We start from the raw sequence: 22,730 nt of genomic DNA on the forward strand, positions 1-22,730 counted from the left end.
AATCCCATGAAACAAGTACGCTGTCACCTCCTTGCTCTTCGTTATGCCAGTCAGAACGGTCTGCACCTTGCAATGCATGAAGCCCTTGCCCATGGGAACTTTGCAGAGTCCCCTGAGAACAAGGGGCATTCCAAACCCTTCTCTGCAGCTGAGGAAACCGATCCAAGGGCTGAGACAGGTTCTTTAGACTCCCCAGGATGTCTAGGGTGCACCAGGACCCAGCTAACTCAGACCAACCTACTGCCTGCCAGGGCTGATGTCCTGTGAGTCCCACAACTCAGTTCCAGGAGTTACCTGCATGTCCCTTCCCCTTTTACCTCTGACCACACAGCTTGGAAAACATGTACAGCTCTCTCATCCCAAATCTGGGTGGTGAGGGAGCTCACTGTTGATACGTTATGTCCACCTACGGTTGACACATGGCCAGGAATTACCCGATACACTCAAGAGAGAGACCACTACCTCCTACTGGTCTCAGGAGCCAGAGGGTGGTTCCTTGGGAACTAGGGACATAAAGCTACAGCATACAATTACCAGCAAGTGCCCTAAGCCATCCGTAGGTGGGAAGGTCAGAGACTGCTGCAGGAAGGCAGGTGAAGGGGCTCACATGGGGGTGGAGTGTGTATGACTGACTTGTGTGAGGGATAATCATTTCCAGCCTGGGGCAAATCTTCCGGGAATGCTGTGTTAGCTTCCGGTCAACAGTAATTAAGTATCCCCATACATTTCAGAGAGGGGGTGACGGAGGTGAAAGACAACTCGGTCTCCTCTGTTTGGTTAAGCATCTGTCCTTAGAGGAGCCTGCTGTCAGGTCCCCAACTCCAGGCCTCCATCTGATACTGTCCCACCATCTGTAACTTCAATTTTGCTCTTAGTTTAAAGGTTTCAATTACATAAAAGGTAATAGGCCCACCAGGACCTGGCAGTCTGGTGGGTGACGAGAGCCGCTCACACCTCTCCTGCAGCACACCAAGCATTCAGAATCATTTGCAGAGACCAATTTCACAGAAGCCTAGGGCTGGATGGCCCCAGCCCTTCAGGAGGCCTCTCCCAGGCAGGCTCTGTGCACATTATGACTGACAGGGTCTCTAATGAGCCTTAATTGCCAGCTCACCAGGCCTACAGACACATGCAGCAAGTGGGCAGCCACAAGCCACCCAATTACTGAGCAGTGTCCGGCCAGATGAGGGCCCTGACTCTAGAGGAGGGTGGGCCCCAAACTCCCAAAACACTTTAGCCAAAAGTAGCACAAAGCCTTGAGGTGTCTGGAGCCCACCCCAGCCCCAGCTGGTGTAGCCGCTTGGTGCTGGCTTCTGGGTCACGTGGAGGTGGGCTCCATTCCCATTTGCATTTCGTCTTTAATGATGGAGGCCGGACACCCTTGTGGTGTGCAGGGGTAAAGGCCTGACCCTAGGGACACTGAGCAGCACTGCTACTGGCGTTAGCTCTTGTGACGGAATCTGCATTCAGCATCTGTCATCTGCTGGTGACCTACAGTGACAAGGGTAAAGCTAATCCTGGGAGCGGCAGTGGGAGTGGCAGTGAGCTCAGACAGAGGCAGGAGGACAGGCTTTGGAATTCCTCAGGCTGGGGCTGAGAGAGTCTGGGAACAACCACACAGCCTATCTCCTCCCTTCAGAAGACAACTTGTGGGGTGCACATTAGACCCACAGTAGGGGCTCTAGAGCACTGCCCACATGGCACCCTTCTCCAGGGCAGTGAAGAGGATTTCAGAAGGCATTAGTACATGCCAAATGAGTCCCTAGAACCCACCCAGACAGCCACTACAAGCCAAGCACTATGCCAAGAGCTTTCTTCCTTTCTTCTTCTTCTTTTTTTTTTTTTTTTTTTTTTTTGGTTTTTTGAGACAGGGTTTCCCTGTAGTTTCTAGAGCCTGTCCTGGAACTAGCTCTTGTAGACCAGGCTGGCCTCGAACTCAGAGATCCGCCTGCCTCTGCCTCCCGAGTGCTGGAATTAAAGGCGTGCGCCACCACCGCCCGGCTGCCAAGAGCCTTCTGACCCTAATGTCTAACTCGCCAGGTGGTCTCATCTCCCCTGTGAGGAAACTGAGGCCACAGGAGGAGGGCAAGAGCTGAGCATCACTAGGGCTTTCACTTGTAAGGTGACCAGACCTTTGAAGTTCACCTAGGTGCACATTTTAGACACCCAATCCAGACCAGCGCCCTAGAAACACCTGGCTCAGATTCTGCAGGAGCCTGATCGGTAAGTACAATAACCAGGTGGCCTGGCAGGGAGGGGCACCAACTGGAGACATCTGTTTTGTTTTCAAGACTGTACCAAAGCAATCAGCTCTCTGCTTGGAGCTTTGGTGCAAACTTGGCGACTGGCACCTATATATAACAACTTTGTGTGAGAGGTGAGGTATTAGCAGGTGAGGGCTCAAACAGCCTCAAGAGAAAGACACAGAACAAGGGGTGGGGGGAGCAATAAACAGTCATTCAGAGACAGTGAAAGACCCTTAGGGGTGGCCTTGGGGACTCTCAAGCTTGGGGAAGGTGTGTCAGGATTACAGTGTTCTGGAAGAAGAAGATCCCATCGGAGGTGTGGGAGGGTAAAATGCAGAGCAGGTCTGGAAGATCTGCTTCCCTGGCACTGGAGTGGCTGGGGTAAAGGCTGAGACATGAAATGCCCAGAGAGGTGAGATCACCTGGCTTATCCTTCCAACCACAATTTAATTTGGGTAGTCCACCCTGTCCCGACCCTAGGAGCAGTTCTCGATTCAGGGCACTCAGGAGGACAAAAGTGCCCACCTGCAGCCATGGAAAGCAGTGGGCAGGCTAAGAACCTGGAGTTAAGACTTCTCAACACAGTGGACACAGACTCCAGGCTAGTTCTTCAGTGAACACAGGCCCCAGGTGGGCCCCTCAGTGGACACAGGCTCCAGGTGGGCCCCTCAGTGGACACAGGCTCCAGGTGGGCCCCTCAATGGACACAGGCTCCAGGTGGACCCCCTCAGATCCTCAAGGCAATCTGGAGCAGAGAGCTTTTTCCACTTGGCAGCTTTGCCTTTCCAGGTCAAAGAGAGCAGGGCAGACCATTCCCAGGACCACTGAAGGCCTCAGTGAAGACAACCATCCCCCCCCCCAGCTCCAGTTTAAATAAACTGAGCCTCTGTCATCACGAGCTGCCTGCTGTGGAGGCTGGGCCGCGCACCTGTGAAAACACTACAGGGAGGCAGCTTGGGCAAGAGCACAGCCTCTAGGTAGGCAGAGTTCAGGTTCTGGGAGGCGAGTGATGCTAACACAGCATCAACTAACATTTATTAAGAACCTCCCTGCCTCACCTGTTGGCACTTTGGAAGTGTCTTCCTGAATCTTCCATTTACCCCATGAGATATGTTTTACTGGCCCCATTTTGTAATGGAAGAAACTCAGAAAGGCAAAGTATCTGCCTAAGATCTCAAAGCACCCCTAGGCACCCCCAATGATCAGGTCCCACGCAGCCCTGGGGACCGAGGGCTGGAGGTGGTGTCTGGTATACTCTCTAAGTGTAGTTTCCACAGTGGGAGGCAGGATGGTTCAGACCTGAGAGAAATCACTACCTTTTCTGCCAAAGAAAGCAGTTCCTGAAAGTAATGACCTGAACAGAGGGGCACCCACAGCACAGCCCCTCTGCTTCCAGGCCTCAGAACTGAGGTGAGAGCATGAGACCACTAGGACCTAACATGAGTCCTATTGGCCTAAAGCAAGCAGCAGCCACCCAAAAAAGCTTCCTGACTTCCAACGAGGCAGCTCAGACTGCATCTTGCATGCACCAAGCCTAGTTGCAGTCAGAATGGCCTACTGCAGGGCTCTGTTTTAAGGAAGACAGCAGGAATCAGCACAGTGTGACTCCCCCACCTCCACAACTGCACATCAGGAAAGGACTCCAGGAGGTCTTGGCCCCTGTTCTTCAGTTTTCCCATCTACACCTCACAATGTGATTTAAGCTTAAACAAGGTCACGATGAAGATTACCCACGACAAGGCCCATAAAAGGAATTTACTGTCGCGTGGCTTCCGACTAACATTACTTATTTTCCCTCAAGAACAGAGTCAAATTCTAAATGTGAGAACAATAAAAATAATTCCAATCTGAGTCCTGGGCCCTTTGAAAAGTCACAAATGTGCACTGGATAGTTGACTAACGGTGACAGAGGGAGAGAACAAAATCCCCGCCTGGGCAGTATTTTGGACAGCTGGCCACACTCAACTCTACTATCACTGTCCGAAAGCTGTTCAGGAAGGACTGGAAGATGTACCATGGTGGCCTCTTGGTTCTTAACTGTCTGAGCTGAACTCAAAGGAGCTAAAATTATTTTCTTTGTGTGTGCACGTGTGTGCACATGTGGAGGTCAGAGGGGTGTGTGCATGTGCGTGTGCATGTGAGGCCAGAGGTTGATGTCTGGAGGTCAAGTCTTTCTCAACTGCTTCCTATTTTATTTTCTCATTCTGGCAGGGCCTCTCACTGAACCTACAGCCTACTGACTGCTAAACTAGCTGGCCAGTGAGCCAGGGACCTTTTTGTCACTGTTTCCCCAGCACTGGGGACCACAGGTGAATGCCACCATGAGCTGAGGATTTGTGCAGCAAACTGTCATTTGACTAACTAGGACATCTCTCTTATCTGGAGACGGGGTCTTTCTATGTAACTCTGGCTATACTGGAACTCACTCTGTAGACTAGGCTGGCCTCGAACTCACAGAGATCCACTTGCCTCTGCCTCCCGAGTGCCGGGATAAAGTGTACCACTGTGTCTGGCCCCTTCATCTCCTTTTTATTTTTTTGTTATTTTTATAATTTTTAATTGATATTTATTGAGCTCTACATTTTTCTCTGCTCTCCTCCCTGCCTCTCCCCTCCCCTCTTCAATCCCTCCCCCCACGCCCCTCCCATGCTCCCAATTTATTCAGGAGATCTTGTCTTTTTCTACTTTCTACTTCCCATGTAGATTAGATCTATGTAAGTATCTCTTGATGTCCTCATTGCTTTCTTTGCTTTATGTTTAAAAACCACCTATGAGTGAGTACATGTGATAATTGTCTTTCTGTGTCTGGGTTACCTCACTCAAAATAATGTTTTCTAGCTTCACCCATTTTCCTGAAAAATTCAAGCTGTCATTTTTTTTTTTCTGCTGTGTAGTACTCCGTTGTGTAAATGTACCACATTTTCCTTATCCATTCTTCGGTTGAGGGGCATTTAGGTTGCTTCCAGGTTTTGGCTATGACAAACAAAGCTGCTATGAACATAGTTGAGCACATGTCCTGTGGCACGATTAAGCATCCTTTGGATATCTACCCAAAAGAGGTATTACTGGGTCTTGAGGAAGGTTGTTTCCTAATTTTCTGAGAAATCACCACAATGATGTCCAAAGGGGATGTACCAGCTTGCACTCCCACCAGCAATGCAGAAGTGTTCCCTTCTCCCCACAACCTCTCCAGCATAAGTTGTCATCAGTGTTTTTGATCTTGGCCATTCTTACAGGTGTAAGATGGAATCTCAGAGTTGTTTTGATTTGTGTTTCTCTGATGACTAAGGATGTTGAACATTTCCTAAAGTGTCTTTCAGCCATTTTAGATTCCTCTGTTGAGAGTTCTCTGTTTAGGTCTCTACTCCTTTTTTTTTTTTTTTTAATGGATTATGTGTTCTTTTGATGAACAATTTCTTGAGTTCTTTGTATATTTTGGAGATCAGACCTGTCTACTGTGGAGTTAGTGAAGATCTTTTCCCATTCTGTAGGCTGTTGTTTTGTCTTGTTGACCGTGTCCTTTGCTTTACAGAAGCTTTTCAGTCCCATTTATTAATTGTTTCTCTCAGTGTTTGTGCTGCTGGGGTTATATTTAGGAAGTGGTTCCCTGTGCCAATGCGTTCAAGTGTACTTCCCACTTTCTCTTCTATAAGGTTCAGTGCGGCTGGCTTTATATTGAGGTCTTTGATCCATTTGGACTTGAGTTTTGTGCATGGTGATAGATATGGGTCTATTTTCATTCTTCTACATGTTGATATCCAGTTATGCCAGCACCACTTGTTAAATATGCTTTCTTTTTTCCATTTGCTATTTTTTGCTTCTTTATCAAAGATCAGTTGTTCGAAGACATGTGGATTGATATCCGGGTCTTCTGTTCAGTCCCATTGGTCCTCCTTTCTGTTCTTATGCCAAAAGCAGGCTGTTTTCAGTACTGTAGCTCTGTAGTAGTTTGAAGTCAGGGACTGTGATGCCTCTAGAAGTTCTTTTGTTGTACGAGATTGTTTTGGCTATCCTGGGTTTTTTTTGCTTTTCCTCATCTCCTGTTTAAATGGGAAGGAATGAAGGATTTTCCCTCTGGATGGACTAGGACTCATCAAACCGAAAATCAGTTCATGTTTACAGGAGAGCAAGCAGATGAGGGTCCCCAGAAAGCCCCTCTTTCTCAGAGCAAATCACACCATTTCTTCCTGACTTGGTGGCCATCCACTATACCCTGACACAAACAGACGTGTCAGGGTCCTTGCATCAACAACAGGCTGGAGCCATGACAACAGGCCATTATCTTGTAGTGAGTGGTGCTAGCAGGTGACAGAAGGCCACCTCAGACTCCAAGGCCCAGGGTCAGTTTGCCTGCTTGACTCAGAAACTGGCACAAAAAGGCTCCCCACCACCCTCCAAGCATGCATTCATTAAAGTACTGTTGGAGACCTTTAGCTAGAATGCTTTCCCTTAGAATGAGGACTGCAAATGCAGGCCCACCCACAGGAAGCTCAGACATACCAATACAATGGAACCTGGTGGGGTCCTATCCATCCTGCTGTAGCCCCAGAACAGACTGTAGAGAAAACCTAGTAAACTCCAGGATGGACGGAAGGCAGAAGCCAAGTTCTCCCACCTGGGTATTGACATCCAGGGACTGTTCAGGGTCAAAAGAGACCTTCTGACCATTGCAAGGCAATGCCCCCGTCAAACAAGCCAACTACCAGGTTGGCACAGTAAAACCCCAGGAAGAACAAGACTTTGATGAAGAGAGAAAATGTAGTTTTTCTATTAAGATGAGTTGCATGTGAACATGATATGAACTAAAACACATTCTTTTAAAAAGATAAAATCCAAGTGTTCTCTTTGAGACAAGTGTTTTCGATCTGTGCCTTCCAAAGCAAACATGAATCTGTTCTCTGTGCTGTCAGGGATACTCGGGGAGAAAGGAGATTGAGCTGTAGTCAAATAGAAGCCATTTCAAAGGTGGTGAGCAATGGGGAGTGGAGCACACAGATGAGAAGCTGGCACAGTGTGATCTGGGAGACAGGCACAGCTACTACAGCCTTCACCCTCACAGGTATGTATGCCTGCTGTGTATCTTGCTTGACAGAGTGAAGGCTGACCACAACCAGGTGCTCCTCCCAGAATGCCCTCCCACAAAAACACCTGTCAGCTCTACTGAGCAAGGCCTTGTTACCAGCACCTACAACCACACCCAGCACCCGGTCAACGGGGAATAATAACACTGCGAGAGAATAATTATGCCTGGCAGTTCTCAACACTCATCCCCACGAACAGGTGAAGAAGCAGAGTTCTGGGAGACCCATGCTCTGCAGTGATAGTGTGTGGGTTCCTGTAGAAGGGAGAGCCAAGGAATAAGAGCTGCACTCCTTCCAGGGCACAGGCTGAACTCACTGCAGGTATCACCATCATTATCGACCCAAGGTTTAAACCTTCCACCTACCTGTGCTGAGACCCCATCAGACAAGAGGATATATTTCATACTGTCTTTAAATAAAGGAGGGAAAATACCTGCCTAGACCAGTGGTTCTCAACCTGGGGGTCAAACGACCCTTTCACAGGGATATGAAGCAGCAATGAAAATAATTGATGGCTGGGGGTCACCACGACATGAGGAATTGTGTAAAAAGGGTCGCAGCATTAGGGAGGTTGAGACCCGCTGGCCTAGACTGTCAAAAAGATAGTAACGAAGGCAAGAGCGGAGAGCATGGTAAAGCAGCAGACCATGCCTGACCTTTAGAATTCCAAGGGCACGGTTGGCCTCTGGGGGTCCCTGGACCCAGCACAGCTCCATCACCCAGGGACAGAGTGAGTTCCACGCCCCATTCCTCACTGCTGATACTGGAAACGTAGTTTCCAGATTATTTAAGACTCAGCTCATCTGCTGATCAACACACTGATGAGCTTCTAACTACAGCATCAAGCGTAATTCTGTCACTAGTGACAAAGGGGACCTGGCACACAGGATACTTGGGGCAGAAGGTTCTTGGCCTCCTTCACCACACATGTTCTCTAGTAGCCCAAAGGTGTAATCATACCTGTCCATTCTGACCAGTCCTATCCCATCATGCCCCTGCAGATCTCATGCCACCTGGACAATTTCTGGGATCAGTTCCAAGTGCAGTTACTGCTGGGGCTGGAGCAGAATCCCCCTCTCTCCCCTACCAACTCCATGGCCCTTTCTATTTCTGGAGGATAACCAGCCAACCTATTGCTGTAAGGAGGAATATACTGGAACAAACTTGGTCAGGTTGTCAACATGCTGGTGAAGTATCAGGACTCCTGCTCTATTGTCCCCTAGGCCTGACCAGGGTAGCCAGCAGCTCTCCCAACTCTGAAGTCTTCCCTCTATTTGAGGGAGTCTGGGGACACCCAAGAAGGAAATCTCTGGGTTACTACAGGAAGAAAGAAACAAAACAAAATAAAACAACAACCTCCCCCCCCAAAAAAAAACAAAACAAAACCACAGTGACTGCTGTTTGCAGGGCTCGCCTCTGGGCCTGGTAAAACAGATCTGTGGCTATTTTTGGTGTAGTCCTCAAAAGGCAAAGGACGGATGCCATGGTGGGTGCCAATCTGCAAAACCAAACTCCTTCCTCAGCTCAGTGCTCAAAATACACCCAGCAGAGAGGCCAGTGCGCGAAGGCCACAGGTCAAAGGAGACTTGCTGTCACATGATCCCTGGCCCACAGGGCTGCAGGTGTTGCTGAAACAGCTTAGCAACCAACTGCGGCCAGTGTCCCTCTAGCACAACGGAATTAGTATGTAATAAAACGATAGTCCGGCCATCTGCAAAGGATGGTCACTTCCCTGCGCCAGAATCACAAGACAGCAAAGGCTGTGGTACTGGGAAGAAGGAAGAGCGCTGACTCGGCAGGGCAAACCGGGCTCTCGTGACTTGGCTGCCAAGCACATGGTACATTTTGACGCTACCCATAACTGGACCTTGTGTGGATGGGACAGAGTCCCTTGCAGCAGGCTGGCTCTGACATGTAAATAGGACCACTGAGGGGGAACACAGGCAAACCCCAATGTCTCCATCAGTGTCAAGACTGGAGCTGTCCCCCCAGAACAGCTCCCTCCCTGCCTGGCTGGAGCAGGTGAGCACACAGGAAGGCTGTAATCCCTCTGAAGTCTCCAGACTCCAGACAATGGAAATGTGGCCGTAGGCAGCTTGAGTTCTCTGATTACAGCCATGGGGAGAAACTCCAAGGGCATGGGACTTCGGAACCACAATAGGACACAGAACAAGCCCTGAAGAATGAGAGGACTCTGCAGATTTAGTTTAAGAGGAAAAAAAAGTCATCTCTAAGCACTATAGGAGAGACCCACAATGAGAAAAGGGACTTATTGAAAGTGACTTCTACAGTCACAATCACAGGATCCAACAGAAAGGCAGCCCAAGTGCTCCATACACATGTACTGCACACATGGGGACTCTGCAGCCAGGCCATCTCTCACATATGGCTTCTGCAGCGTGCTGGTGTGGCTTTAATGAGCCATGCTTCACTAGACCCTAAGCTACTGAGAAGTCACGCCTCGCTTCTATCTTGTCATCCATCATGCTTCAATTAAAAATTAATAAGCATCCCAGATCCCCAACCACTCTCTGACAGGGGTCTGCTGTCCAGACTGCAGGCAGATGACCCCACGGCTGGATTCACACAAGCCGGCACCTTTCAAGGCACCCCATGAAGCTATGGAAGCTATTCCTGAAAGATCTGGCTCTAAGAAGGGAATTCCTTCATGCCCCATATAATATTTTTAAAGTACGACAACTTAAAATATACCTAGGCATGGTAGCTTGTGCCTCTGATCCCAGTAGTAGGGGAGCTGAGGCAGAAAGATATCAAATCCAAGGTCAACCTAGGATAGTTAGTTAGACCTTGTCTCAAAAAACAAGCAATAACAAGAAAAATGAACATTCCTATGTCCTAACATTACTAGTGAATCAAGTTATTTAACATGTTCTCTGCACACAGGTAAAGCCGACATACCATGAAGACATACCACGGTCAGCCTCTTGCAGGGTCAAAGGTGACCAAAGATTAAGTGCAGAGCAGCAGAGACCTGAACTCCTGATGCCACTTGGCCACACACCGCCTCCCACAGCCTCAGTTTCTCAAAAAGGTGGGTTGGGCATGTGATCTTCAAAAGGTTATTATGAAAAAATCAGAGAAACAACGAAAATTTTGTGCTCAGACATAGGCATGCAATGGTATGCAAGGTTTCCATTACTGTGACCAAATTCCCGCCACAACTTAAAGGGAGGTCATGTTTCTTCTGGCTCGTGGCTTGAGAGCTCTCTGTCCATGGGCGGTGGCGCTGGCACTCCTGGGACTGTGCGGAGGCTAAACACTGGAGTATGAACAGTGGACGGTGGCTGCTCACCTTATGCTAACCACAAACAAAGGAAGAGGGGCCTTCATGTCTTGCCCATAGGACTAACTTCCTTCCACTAGGCCACACCTCCTGAAGGTTCCACTGTCTCCCAGCAGGACCATGAGAGGGGCCAAGTTTTGCATGTGTGTGAACCTTTAAGATCAAACCCTAATTGCTGGGCATAGTTAACTGTTAGTTCGCTCCTACCCCCATCACTGGTATCTCCACCCCTACCCCTCTCTTGTACAGTTCTTGTAGACGACAGGCGAGAAAGGGAAGTGCAGCCAGGTGCCAGGACAGATGCAGTTTGTGGCACTCCACCCTGTGTCTCTGCAGCCTGCACAGGTGACCCGAGGCAGAACGCCCTGACCCAGCATTTGGGGTGAAGCAGCTCACAGCCTCTCGTTCCCTCCTGGACCTGAGGGAAACCGGCAACTGCCGCAAAGCAATCAAGCCACACACATCTCAGAGATGAGTGGTGAGGGCTGGGGCAGCAGCAGCTGTAACACTGCTTCAGTCACCATAAGAACAAAACAGCCCATTAAACACCAAGAGTCGGCAGAGAAATGGGTATTCGTCCTCCTGGGCTTCTGTGTTAGGGGGATTTCAAAACTACAGTAATAACTAAGTTGGCCAACTGAGTTGAACTTCATTCAGCTAAGCACACTTTCACAGAGTTTAAAGGACAACTCCCGAAGCTGAGCAGAGTGGGGACCTGATCACACCTCCAACACTGCCCTGCCTCGTCCACACAGGGTCAGCCAGAGACTGCTGACGAGAAAGGCAAGACTTCCCAGGCTGCACTTGGCAGTGCTGCCTCATAGGACGGACGGCTGAGGGCTAAATAAGGTCACACACTGAGGCAGCGGACACCCTGAAGGCAACATTCGAAGTGGTGGATGGGACAAGCAGCACAACAGCAAGTCTCTGCCACCCCAATGTAATGCGGGCATGCATTTATAGTTTATGTGTGCATGAGCATATGTGTGTATACACACCCTGAGACTCTCCTTCACACACACCTTCTCTTCAAGTCCAGCACGAGGTACCTGTGGCTGGCTTCCTCACAGGGCCACCAACCTCCTGAAACCACTCCCTTCTCATGTCCCGAACAGTCCGCAATTCCTGCTCACAACTCCTTCCACTGCTCCACGCTTGTTTCACACACTTGCTCGCAGCTGGAGCTGCCGGCCCTATAAACAGAGATGGCCGCACTGGGGACCGGCCAGGCTGTGAGGAGTGCTTCATCTGGGATTGATGGCTATCTCCTACCATCGCACTGTTTTCCTGGTGAAAGCATTCCAGGTCCCGACAACAGAATAAAAATCACCAGAGCAGATGAATGGTCGAAAACCCCCACTTTAAATGATGCTTCATTGCTCCACATCCAGGGAGACATGGGACACAATGGGAAAAACAGACTTGGTTCCAGAACCCCATTAAATCATCTATGTGAGCTGGAAGGCCTCATGGGAGCTGATTTCAATTTCTCTTATGGTACAGTGTTGAGTATTTTGTATCTCCAAGTACTACCTCAGTGTCCGCTCATCCAAGGCATCATTTGAAAACCAATTATTTTATATGTTTAAAAAAAGCCCTTTAAAAATGAGCTGAATACTTTAAAAACACACGTTAAAACTTTTTGCTGTTAAGCTTTTTAGGCTAAAAAGGACACTGCTGGTACAGGGCTGGCTGAGGAAGCTCACCCAGTGTGGGGGCCTGGGGCGCTACCTTGGTGGATGCTTGCAGAGGTGTAGCCTACAGGTAAGCTTCTAGAAATGGTAAACAAAGTAACTGGGGGAAGGGGTCATAATTCACTTTACAACCAATGCTTATCCTGGACTTTATCAATACGGATGGGCTCAGAGAAAGACCACCATATGAAACTCATCTTCTCTCTGTCGGGAGGAATCTCATAGCCCAGTGATGGGGTCTGGCTTGGGAGAAAAGAGGTTTCCTGTGTTTTGAATTCCACACAAAGAGCAGCACAGAAGAAAGCAACTGCGCTGTGCCCTCGAGTGAAACCATATGAAGAAGGTACGCACCAGGTCGATCAGGTCACTGAGGTTTTTCTCGATCTGCTGTGGAGGCAGGCGCCTCATTAGGTCCAAGGCACAGTCCAGCTGTTGATCGCTCTGTGGAGAAACAAAGAAAAGCATCTAAGTCACTCCCACCAAAAAGGCATTCGTTTCTTCTGACGCTGCTTCCTCAGGCTACTCTGAGACCCACAGAGCCTGCAGGCCTCTGCCAGGCCTGTGATGAGTCTGCAGCCAGAGGGATGCCATGCAGACAGTCTGCCCCCTTTCCAAAGCGGGCTGTCTGTGTGTCACCCTGGAGTGGGAGAGAGCAAGATGGAGAGTCCTCCAAGCCCCTCGGCACTCCTCTGCAGCAGAGCTGGCCGCTACAGGTGCTAACTCCCGCTGGGTCTACAGTGAGCAGGCTCTTGGAGAAAGGTAGGGTCATCTCTGCTCTGAGCCAAAGATGAATACCATCACATGACACTGCCAGGCCAGGCGCCCTGACAAAGTCCACATCAGAAAGAAAGAAGAACCAGGGCCAAGGTATACAATGGGATTACAAGCTCATCAGTCTGTCAGTCAGCAAGGCCTAGAAAGTTTCCCAAATCCCTGCAACCAGTCTAAGGCTGAAGCACCAAACAGATGAGCTCTGGAGCGGGGTGGCTGAGAGGGAAAGCACCTGTCACCAAGGGCGGCAATCCCTGGGGCTGACACAGAGGAAGGGAAGGACTGACTGCCCAGGCTGTCCTAACTTCCACAAGTGTACCTTGGCACATGCACGCGAGCACAAACACAAGAAAAATGAACTAATTTTAAAAAGGGCTCACTCTAGCCAATAAAATATAACACAATAAACTGTGCCACCTGCTGCCTGGGGTACTGGAGGGTGAAACCCACTCTCGCTCACTGAGCCCCTTTCCAAAGTTTCACACAGGGGCTGTTTAATACACCCCTGATTAACAGTCACAAGGGCCACTGTGTACCACGCACCGCAGAAATAATAAAGGGACAGGAGGTGGGGGAGAGAGAGAGACTGAGTGGGGCAAGACCAGTAAAGAGCAAGGGGAACCTGGTGCACAGTGGGCTGCAGCACAGAGAACTAAGTTCCAGCACCTTGGAACTAAGTGCGGAAGGTATGCTGGGAGAATAGTGAGGACCAGGAAGGGTGGGGGAGAGGGGTGGGGGTGGGACAATCTGAGGGCAGGCAGCCATGGAAGTCCCCAGAGCCAAGAAGAGATTTTGATTCCTATCTAATGCCTGCTCTGGTTCAGTTCATCTCAGGACTTCTGAAGGCCCTAACGAGCCAGTCGAAGAGTCTCATAAAACACACAGGAATCCTTACAACGCCACATTTGGCTGTAATGAGCCACAACCTTCGAGGACTGTTGCCATCTAGACTCTACTAACCACAGCAAGCAGGGGCCCACTTTGTATCCACCAGACACGGCACACTGCTAACTGGAGCCAATTTTATTTTCACATATGTATCTGTGGCAGATTGTTAAAAAAAAAAAAAAGTCTATCCCTTGCTCAAGATGGTCACCCATGTTCATTTATTCTTAGAGAACAAACTCTAAAGAAAGGAAAACAAGGTACTCCCAAGCCCTGCTGCTATTGTTTAACGAGGCATTCGGCAGTCATGAAGTTATTGCTTGTGCCATCCACTTTTAGGCAAGGTATGTCGCCAAGGCCACAGGGACATGGATTTGGCTCACAGGCACAAGAAGCTACTGTAACATGTCAGGACACAGCAGAGGTGAGCTGACTAACTCCACTTCCCACGTCTGTTCCCCCATCAACTTGGAACCTTGGGCCGGGCAGTGGTAGCATACGCATTTACTCCCAGCACTCAGGAGGCAGAGGCCAGTCTGATCTACAGAGTGAGTTCCAGGACAGGCTCCATAGCTACAGAGAAACCCTGTCTCAAAAAACCAACAACAACAAAAAAAGCAATCTCGGAACCTTGGACCAGTTTCTTCGCCTCCACCAGCCTCCATGTGTGCACGAGATGGGGACCGTCATGATACAGTGACATGGAGAGTAATGCATATGGGATGTCAGCACACAGCAGCAGTATGGAATACCTGGAGCATCTTATATAAATATTACTCAGTCCTCACATATGTAAAACCTTGATCTAAGGGGCTGGAGAGACAGCCTAGAGGTTAAGAGCACGTGTTGTTCTTCCAAAGACCAAAGTTCGATTCCCAGCACTCACACCAGGTGGCTCACAACCACTTACAACTACAGCTCCAGGGGAACCCTCTGCACTTCTAGCTTCTGGGGGTTCTCTCTCTCTCTCACAAGATATCACTATTTTAATTATTTTATAATACCCCTCCCGTCTTACTGCTGCCGCCAACTAGACAATGTGTCCAATCCCATTTTGCCCGCAGAGAAATGAAACCCCAGGAGTGGGACATCTGCTCAGCTGGTGGAGTGCTTGCCTAGCAGTGCATGGCCCTGGCTTCCATCCAGCATAAACTGAGCATGGTGGTACATGCCTGCAATTCTAGCACTTGGGAGGCAGACAGGAGGCTAACAAATTCCAAGTCGCCCACGCCTATATAGTAAACTCAAGACCAGCCTGGGACAGGCGAGACCCTGACTCTAAATAAAGGGCTAGACAGGTGCTGGAGAGATGGCTTAGTGGCTGAGTCCATAATGCTCTTGCAAAGGACCTGAGCTCCATTCCTAGAACCTCTGTCAGGAGGCTCATAAATGCCTATGACTCCAGTTCCACAGTATCAGACACTTCTAGCCTCTGTGCATGCATAGCCAAACACATTCATTCACGCACACACTTAAACACAGCAATTTTAAAGAAAGAATAGAAACTCTAAATGATTCCATTAAGCTAGCGTTTCTCACCCAGAGATGATTTCTGCAGGACCTGCCCATGTCCGCACGCAAACCTGACCTGTTCTAGGAGATGCTGAGAGACAGACACGAGAACACTCTTGCTTGTCACAAAGGATAGAGATGCTGCCAGCATTCAATGACGAGGGGTCAGGGATGCCACTGAACTCCTCACAATGCAAAGGACAGCCTCCCTAACAGTCAGTTTTTGTTTTTATGTTTTGTTTGGGGGGGAGGGTTGGAGAAAGGGGAGCTTGCCCCTAATACCTGGTCACAGCAAAGGCCCTCTAAAAAAAAAAAAAAAAAAAAAAACTGGCATCCGTTTTCAAAGACCACTCAGGCCCTAAAAACTAGGGTTCTAGAAAACAGACATTAGCAATCTTCCTCAGAATTCAAAAGAAAATGCCTATATACTTAAGCTGAGCTAACTTACAACTGTAACCCCTACACACTGGAACTTTGTGGGGGTTCTGAATAACAGAAACTTGACCTGTGAAGGTCAGAATGAGAGAGCACCATTCTGACTCTGGGCAGCCTCTTCGTACCCTCAGAATCCCAGCATGCTGTTCCTCCTTACCCCACGAGGCCTCTGCAGAAGGCCTCCCTTCCAGCCAGCCAGACTGCACCCGCTGGCAGGGCACCCCGCTGGCAGGGCACCACTCCTGCCCCGCCAGCCTCAGGAGGACTCTGCGCTCGTCCCCAGTCATCTTAATTGGAAATGTTTCACAACAAATTTCTGGGGCTAAGGATGTTTAACTCTCATTAGGTTAGGAAATGACTAAATGCTTCCCGTAAGTGAAGCAACATGGGAAAGCCTACTGACAGCCCGTAAAACGTTAAAATCAGAGTAGATGGAGCCACTCGAGAGCTGTCCCAAGTCTAAGGGGTCCAAAGGGAAAGAAAACAGCACCAAGAACATGAAGAAAACAGATTATGGTGAGGGGGTTCCCAGGGGACAACCCAGGAGACACCCCCATTTTCATAAGGTCCAGAAAGCTCCATTCCTTTCATAAGGTATGAGAGAACGTGTCTGTTATACATGGGTGCCTATGCACCTTAAACTAATGCAGCAGCTCAGGGAATGACAAATACAGGCTTTGTAAGTGTGGGAAAGTCACACAGCTACCAGAAGATAGAGGATGACCTTGTCCAGGTCTTACAAGTCATGCTGTGACACTTCAAACTTTGCTCATCTGTGGAGTCAGCAGACAAATACCTAAGGATATAATTTCTAAATATTTACTTTATGTGTATGGATGTACTGCTTGCATGTCCATGCTCCCTGCACATGCCTGGTGCCAATGAAGGTCAGAAGAGGGCATCAGGCCCTCTTTATAGAACTTTATATAGGTCTTTATAGAACTGGAATTACAGACAGCGGTGGGCCACCATGTGCATGCTGGCAATCGAACCTGGGTCCTCTGAAGAGTGACAAGTGCTCATAAGCACAGCAGCACCTCCAGCCTCCTAAATAAAGTACTAGGAGGAAGTACCCAGGAGCGAGTGAGGATGAGGTACAGCAGAGGAGGACGTCTTTCTTGTGGCCAGGCGGTCTGTGATGCCTCCTAAACGGATCCTGCCCCTCCTTCCTCATTCTAAATGGAGATGCATGGCTTGGTCCCTCTCTCCTGCCCGTCTATAAAAATCGTCATTCTGTATTCACAATTCAACAACTACGCATTGAGTGCCAACCTTGGGCCAGGCCCTGAACTTGGCCTGATGCATGAGATTTAGTCCCAATTATAGAACTGTCCAAACAGCCACCGTGCTGTGGGATGCGCATGTGAAAGGGACATAGAAGACATGGGCACAGCAAAACGGAGCGGTTTACCTCTGTTCCTGTGCCCATCTTCTCAGGCTGTCCTTCCTCAGTTACTTCCCTTTTTGCAACCTGCAACCCCTTGACTAAAATGGCTTCTCCCAAATGCTCTCCTTCAGAAAGCAAGCCTTCTGGGCTCTCCCTCCCAGAGCACTGGTGGTTATGGGATGGGACGAAAAGGAAGCAGCCAAAAAAAGGCCATTTCACCTCACCATTCACGACTCTCTCCCATTCAATTAGTCACTCAATAATTATTTATTGTTTCCTAGGAAACAGGCTCTGTTTTTGATGCTCAGAAGTGAACACAAAGTCCCTGGTCTTTATAGAGCTTACAGTGCAGTTTAAAAAAAATCAGAATCAATTAGGAAAAAACCACCCGGGACAAGAGTTGAGGGTAGGAAAGGACAAGGGTGGTGGCTTCTAAAGGACATCAGCTGAGGCAGGGAAGATTTGGCTTTTGCTGGCTTTCACATGACTTTAAAAAAAATCACAAAATTGTCTAACTTGCCTGGCAACAAGTAAAATAATGTCCATATGGACAAGAACTAATAATCAATAAAATACCACAAGCTAAAGTATCTGCCGGAGAGCACAGACACCAGAATGACATCCAGTCTTCTAAAGACAGTCAAACCTGCCCTGCTAAGCACACATAGAGACAATTTCCCCAGGAAATCATCAACAAAGAAAGCGTATCAGTCCCTATGCAGGGACACCAAGAGCAGGCATGTCCCAGCCTGTGATAAGCCTGAGCTGAGCACAGACAGTACACACGCTATCCCAGCACTGATAAAGCTGGACAAAGCCCACTAATAAGTCCAGAGGACTCCTAGGGACATGAGGGTAGGGTCTGTACCCCAGGCAGCTCCTGGGGGCCCTACAGGGCCACAGTGTACCTCAGCAGTATGAAAGGTAAGGGCTGATGAGACCCCTTCTGTCCTGAGAGCCAGCACAGCACAGGGAGGGGACAAGCTGCTGGGATCTGGTGTGAGTGGTAACTGGGCCTTGTCATGAGTGACCTGGACTCGCTTACTCCCAAGCCACTCATAGCTTGCTTAGCCTGGGCCCTAGCTTACAGCCTCATTTCTCCATTAGTGTTGCTTTCGAATCTGTTAGAGGGAAGCCTTGCATCTCTGTGCTATGTTCTCTGGATTCTTAACTCTAAAACCCACTGCTCTTTATAGAAGCTTCTGAAGAGTTCCACAGAGGAATAGTAACACAGAGAGGAATATCACAAGGGACTAATTTTGCAAAATCAGCTATAACTAGGTACTCTATTCCCCCATACAACATGCCTGGCCAACCTCCCCCTACTGTACCCACTCGTGTCCACACCCCTTTCTTCTTGGAAATGGGGTGTGTCTATGGCTGTTTTAGCAATCCTACAGCAAGACTAATGCTGAGTGGCTTCTGACGATAGGGAAGACTGGCAGCTTCTCTCCCCCAGGAAGAGAAACTCAGGCCCTATGAAAGAGATAGGCTCTAAGCTCCAGAGCTATATTTGGCTCACTGTGACTATAACAATATAAATCCTTAGGCCAGAATGACCTGGCCAGGATGCCCCCTCGTCAATGACCCACAGAAACTGCCAGAGAAACTTTGGAGACACCAGGCCCTGGGTGGTCTTTTGGATGGCAGTGGCACGCGAAGATCTTTGTGATGACTACTGGGCAGCAGTCTGACTAAGGGATGTGCTTCGGGCAGAAAAGGTTGGCAAAGGACCTTCTCGCCGCCTATGCTCCGAAGGCTGCAGGGTTAAGGGGCAGAACTGAGAGGGTGAGGTGGTGTCTAGGAGACAGGAGGTAGGTGGAGAAGCTCAGAGTGCATCCTGTGGAAGCACAGTGTATCTAACTCCAAGGAGAAGCAGATACTCATACTGGAGAGGGCAGATCTGGACTAGAGGAATCTGGACGTAAACAACCCTGGAAGCCTTGAAGTCTGCAGAGCTGGTGCCTCGGTTTACATTCCTGAGAGGTTTAGTGAACACTCACTTCATAGACAGCACGGGGGAAGCTGCTGGCGCCTGGAGGCTGGGCAGACTTACCACAGACCCGTCTCACTTGACCAGGACTGGCCTCGGATGGTCTTGTGACCCAACAAGCAATTGTTTTAAAAAGAGAATTTGTTTTCTGCTTTGGAACTGGGGGCTATCTGGGAGAGAATCGAGGGCAAATCCAGCCTCTGTGTCAGGTCGCTCTAGAAAAATGCACATTTTGGTTTAATAAAATGAAAAGCAACTCTTCTGTTGAATGACTGTCCCACACTGATGACAGTGGCCTAGACACAAAGTATCCTTGGGATGGCCTTTGTTTCCCCGGAAACATCTTCTACCAAGGGGTCAAAGCAACACCTGGCTGGGAAGAGGGTACTCTCTGAAACGTTGGGGTCTACTGCACATTGATACGGCCGGCTCACTGACATCTTTAAAATAGGACTAACACAAACATCATGTGACATCCAGGGGCCATTTAGTGCTCTTCTGGATCATATGGATGGCCCTAGGAAATGGTAACATCCCAGGGAGAAAGGAGCTCAGGTCCCTGAACAGCCAGCCTGGCCTGTCAGCTTGACAGAAAAATTAACTATTTAAAGTGACCAGCAGAGAGGCAGAAGCAATGTCATTTTGATAGTGCATCCTTCCCACACTGCGGAACTCCCTGAGGCATAAAGACATGGTTGCTCTCCAGGACACACTCTGGGCACCCCAAGACCCATTCTTCCCTGCTTTCTAATTTGACACAGACTTTCCATGTGGGCTGCCAAGAGTCTCTAGGAAGGAGGGTGTCACTTAAGTTGTCAAGTCACTCAGCACCAACAAAGGAGGATAGACTTGAAAGCAACATCCACCCTTGCTCTGTGTGCCATGAAGCATGAGGACCAACGGCTCCCAATAGTTGCAGTGTGAAGGCGGACAGAAGGCCAAGGGCTGACAATGCCACAGCAGCTGTCAGAAGTCCTCCTTGGATCTGTTGCACTTTGCAGCCTGCTTCCTGAAGCTTTCTGACCCGTCCGTTTGGCCCACCGAGGTTGCAGCTGAGAACAGCTGCACTACTAAACCATTTCCTTACTTGCCAGGACTTACAAACCCACCTGAGGTTATCAAAACTGGACCAGCATGACAGGCCTAGAAGAGTCCCAAGATGCCTAGACATCTGACCCAAACTGTGGGAATTTCCGAGTGCTTCTCCCAGTATGTTTATTGCAATGGAAACTCAGTAACGGGAACGCAGGTTCCCCATCTCGTTCCAGAGCCACCACGGACGGCCTTACCCTTCCACAGTCCTTTAGGAACTGAGGCATCCAAAATCACACACTCAGGAGCTGGAGTTGTGCTCCTGTTCGCAGTCTCAGCCTCCCCTGCAGAACTCTGGGTAGGTTCTTCGTGGAGATTAGAATTCACCCTACAAACCTGGGCGAAAGGCAGAGTTCTCTGAAAGGAACAGGTCCCAAGCTCTCGGGAGGGACAGCTGCGTTGGCACCTTCTGACACTTGTAGACCCGCACTCAGCAAGCAGGTCTACTTTTGGGCTCTTCTGGGCATCTGTGGAAGGCAGATGTCCTTATTTCCTGTACCCTCCACTTTTCAACCCACAGACAGTGACCACCTATCAAACCCACACGTATGTCCTGTGTGCTACAGCTCAACTCCCAGCCAGGACTTCTACAGGCGGTGGCTGCCTGACTCTCTCACAGGAGCAGCTCACTCACCTGTCCAGGCTTGGGAAACTGATGCGAGTCTCAGAAACCTGCCACGTGAGGCAACTTGTGGCCCAGGTTGATCTGTAACTCAGTAGACTGGCCACGCAACAGCAAGTGAACCAGGACCCAAACACAAACCCTTCATTCCACACTCATTCCACACGCTTGTGCTTTCCACCTGCTCAGAGCTTAACCGTAAGCAGAAACTTGAGAATGAAGCTCGCTTGCCTCCTCCCCTAGTAGAATGTCGAAGTTCTGTATCAGGAGAATGGACTAAGACAGTATTAAAAGGTCCTGGGTGCCCTGGGTTCCCTGGAAGGAGGAGGACACATGACTTAGGCCACTCCAAGTTTTCGGGTGAACTGCTCATCGTTAAAAACAATCAACGTGCAAAGCAGCATAGCATGTGCTGCTGAGCCACTGGTGACCAGACCTGTGTCCTAGGGGGGATGGCACCAGTTTCACAGGCAAGCAAAGGGAGTCAGGAAGCTCAGGCCACCTGCCCTGGAGCCAGAGCACTACGACACGACTGGCCTCCATGCCCGAAACATTCTACACAGGCCGCTAACCAACAGGCTCCACTCGAACACCAACTTCCAGGAATAGCCTGCTGGCTCAGAATCACTCAGTAATAGTGAGAGTCTTCTCAGGCTGTGCAGGGCTGGGGCAGGCAGTCCTACCACCAATCTGTCTCCTTGGATTACAACCGGAGTCTCACACGCACACTGCTACTGACAGGTGATTTCTTGAAAACACTAAAGCCTTCTGGAGACAGTTTCTCTGGTTGATGGTTTCCTGGCCCCTGCAGAAGAGTCCACAGGGCGCCATCACCTATGGTCTGCTCATTAATGGCTCGCAGATGTCTATAGCTGCCGCCTCTGCACGATCCTGGCTGGTTTCATATAACCAGCGACTAATCCTCCACTTTGTCAGCTGGCAGCTAGACACATAATTAGGGGCAATCCCAAGACTTCTTCAATAAATGGCATGTGTGCTGTCCATATCCACCTCAATGGCACCGGAAACAAGAGAAGACTCTTCTCCAAAACGAGACAATTAATCCAGAGTGTCCCTGTATTCCAAACACAGAAGAAAGCTGTTTGGAAAACAGTGGGCGTGCACTGGCCAAGAGAAGTGGGTTCCTTTTGCAGCAGGGGCAGCCAACTGACAACCTTCTCCTAAACATATTTACAAGGTAGGCTGGATGCAATTTGCAATATCTGGACATGGGTTTGCCTCCAAAAAGCATCTGCACAGCTTTCAGAGGCTGGGATGGGAGTATGACAAGTCAGGTCCAATCAGCCAATAGCACAAATAGAAAGGTCCCAGAGCAGTGTTATGTAAAGAATGTGGAGGGTAGGGGGGTAATGAAGTCTCCACCAACCCAAAATTTCTACCTAGAAGCAGGGCAGGGCTGTTTCTTGATTTAGGTCTAAAGGAAGGTTTAAAAGGAGCCCAATACTTGAGCATCAAATAAGCACTGGGTGGGCTGGGGTGTTGCTTGCCTAACTAACACACATGAAGCCCTGGGTTCGAGCCCCAACACAGGAAAAATAAACCAACAGCACACATCTATTCTAAAACATATTTTAACTTTGAAATTCACCCACATGTACTGATCAGACCAAGGCCTAGCTACCACCTCCAACACACCATTTCTTTGGGCAGGGTCATACCCAGTCCTCTTTACTAGCTATTTTGAGTG

General features: G+C 49.3%; 1 protein-coding gene across 1 annotated transcript in view; it reads right to left on the reverse strand.

Annotated features, from left to right (window-relative positions):
- Capzb (capping actin protein of muscle Z-line subunit beta) overlaps positions 1–22,730 on the reverse strand; it is a 104,883-nt gene that overhangs the window by 45,087 nt on the left and 37,066 nt on the right. The window contains exon 2 of the mRNA XM_038333740.1: positions 12,677–12,766. Coding sequence (XP_038189668.1) covers positions 12,677–12,766 — 90 coding nt within the window. The remainder of the gene's footprint in view (positions 1–12,676; positions 12,767–22,730) is intronic.

The sequence above is a fragment of the Arvicola amphibius genome, chromosome 6 (assembly GCF_903992535.2).
Source record: "Arvicola amphibius chromosome 6, mArvAmp1.2, whole genome shotgun sequence".
In the NCBI taxonomy this organism is placed as follows: Eukaryota; Metazoa; Chordata; class Mammalia; order Rodentia; family Cricetidae; genus Arvicola; species Arvicola amphibius.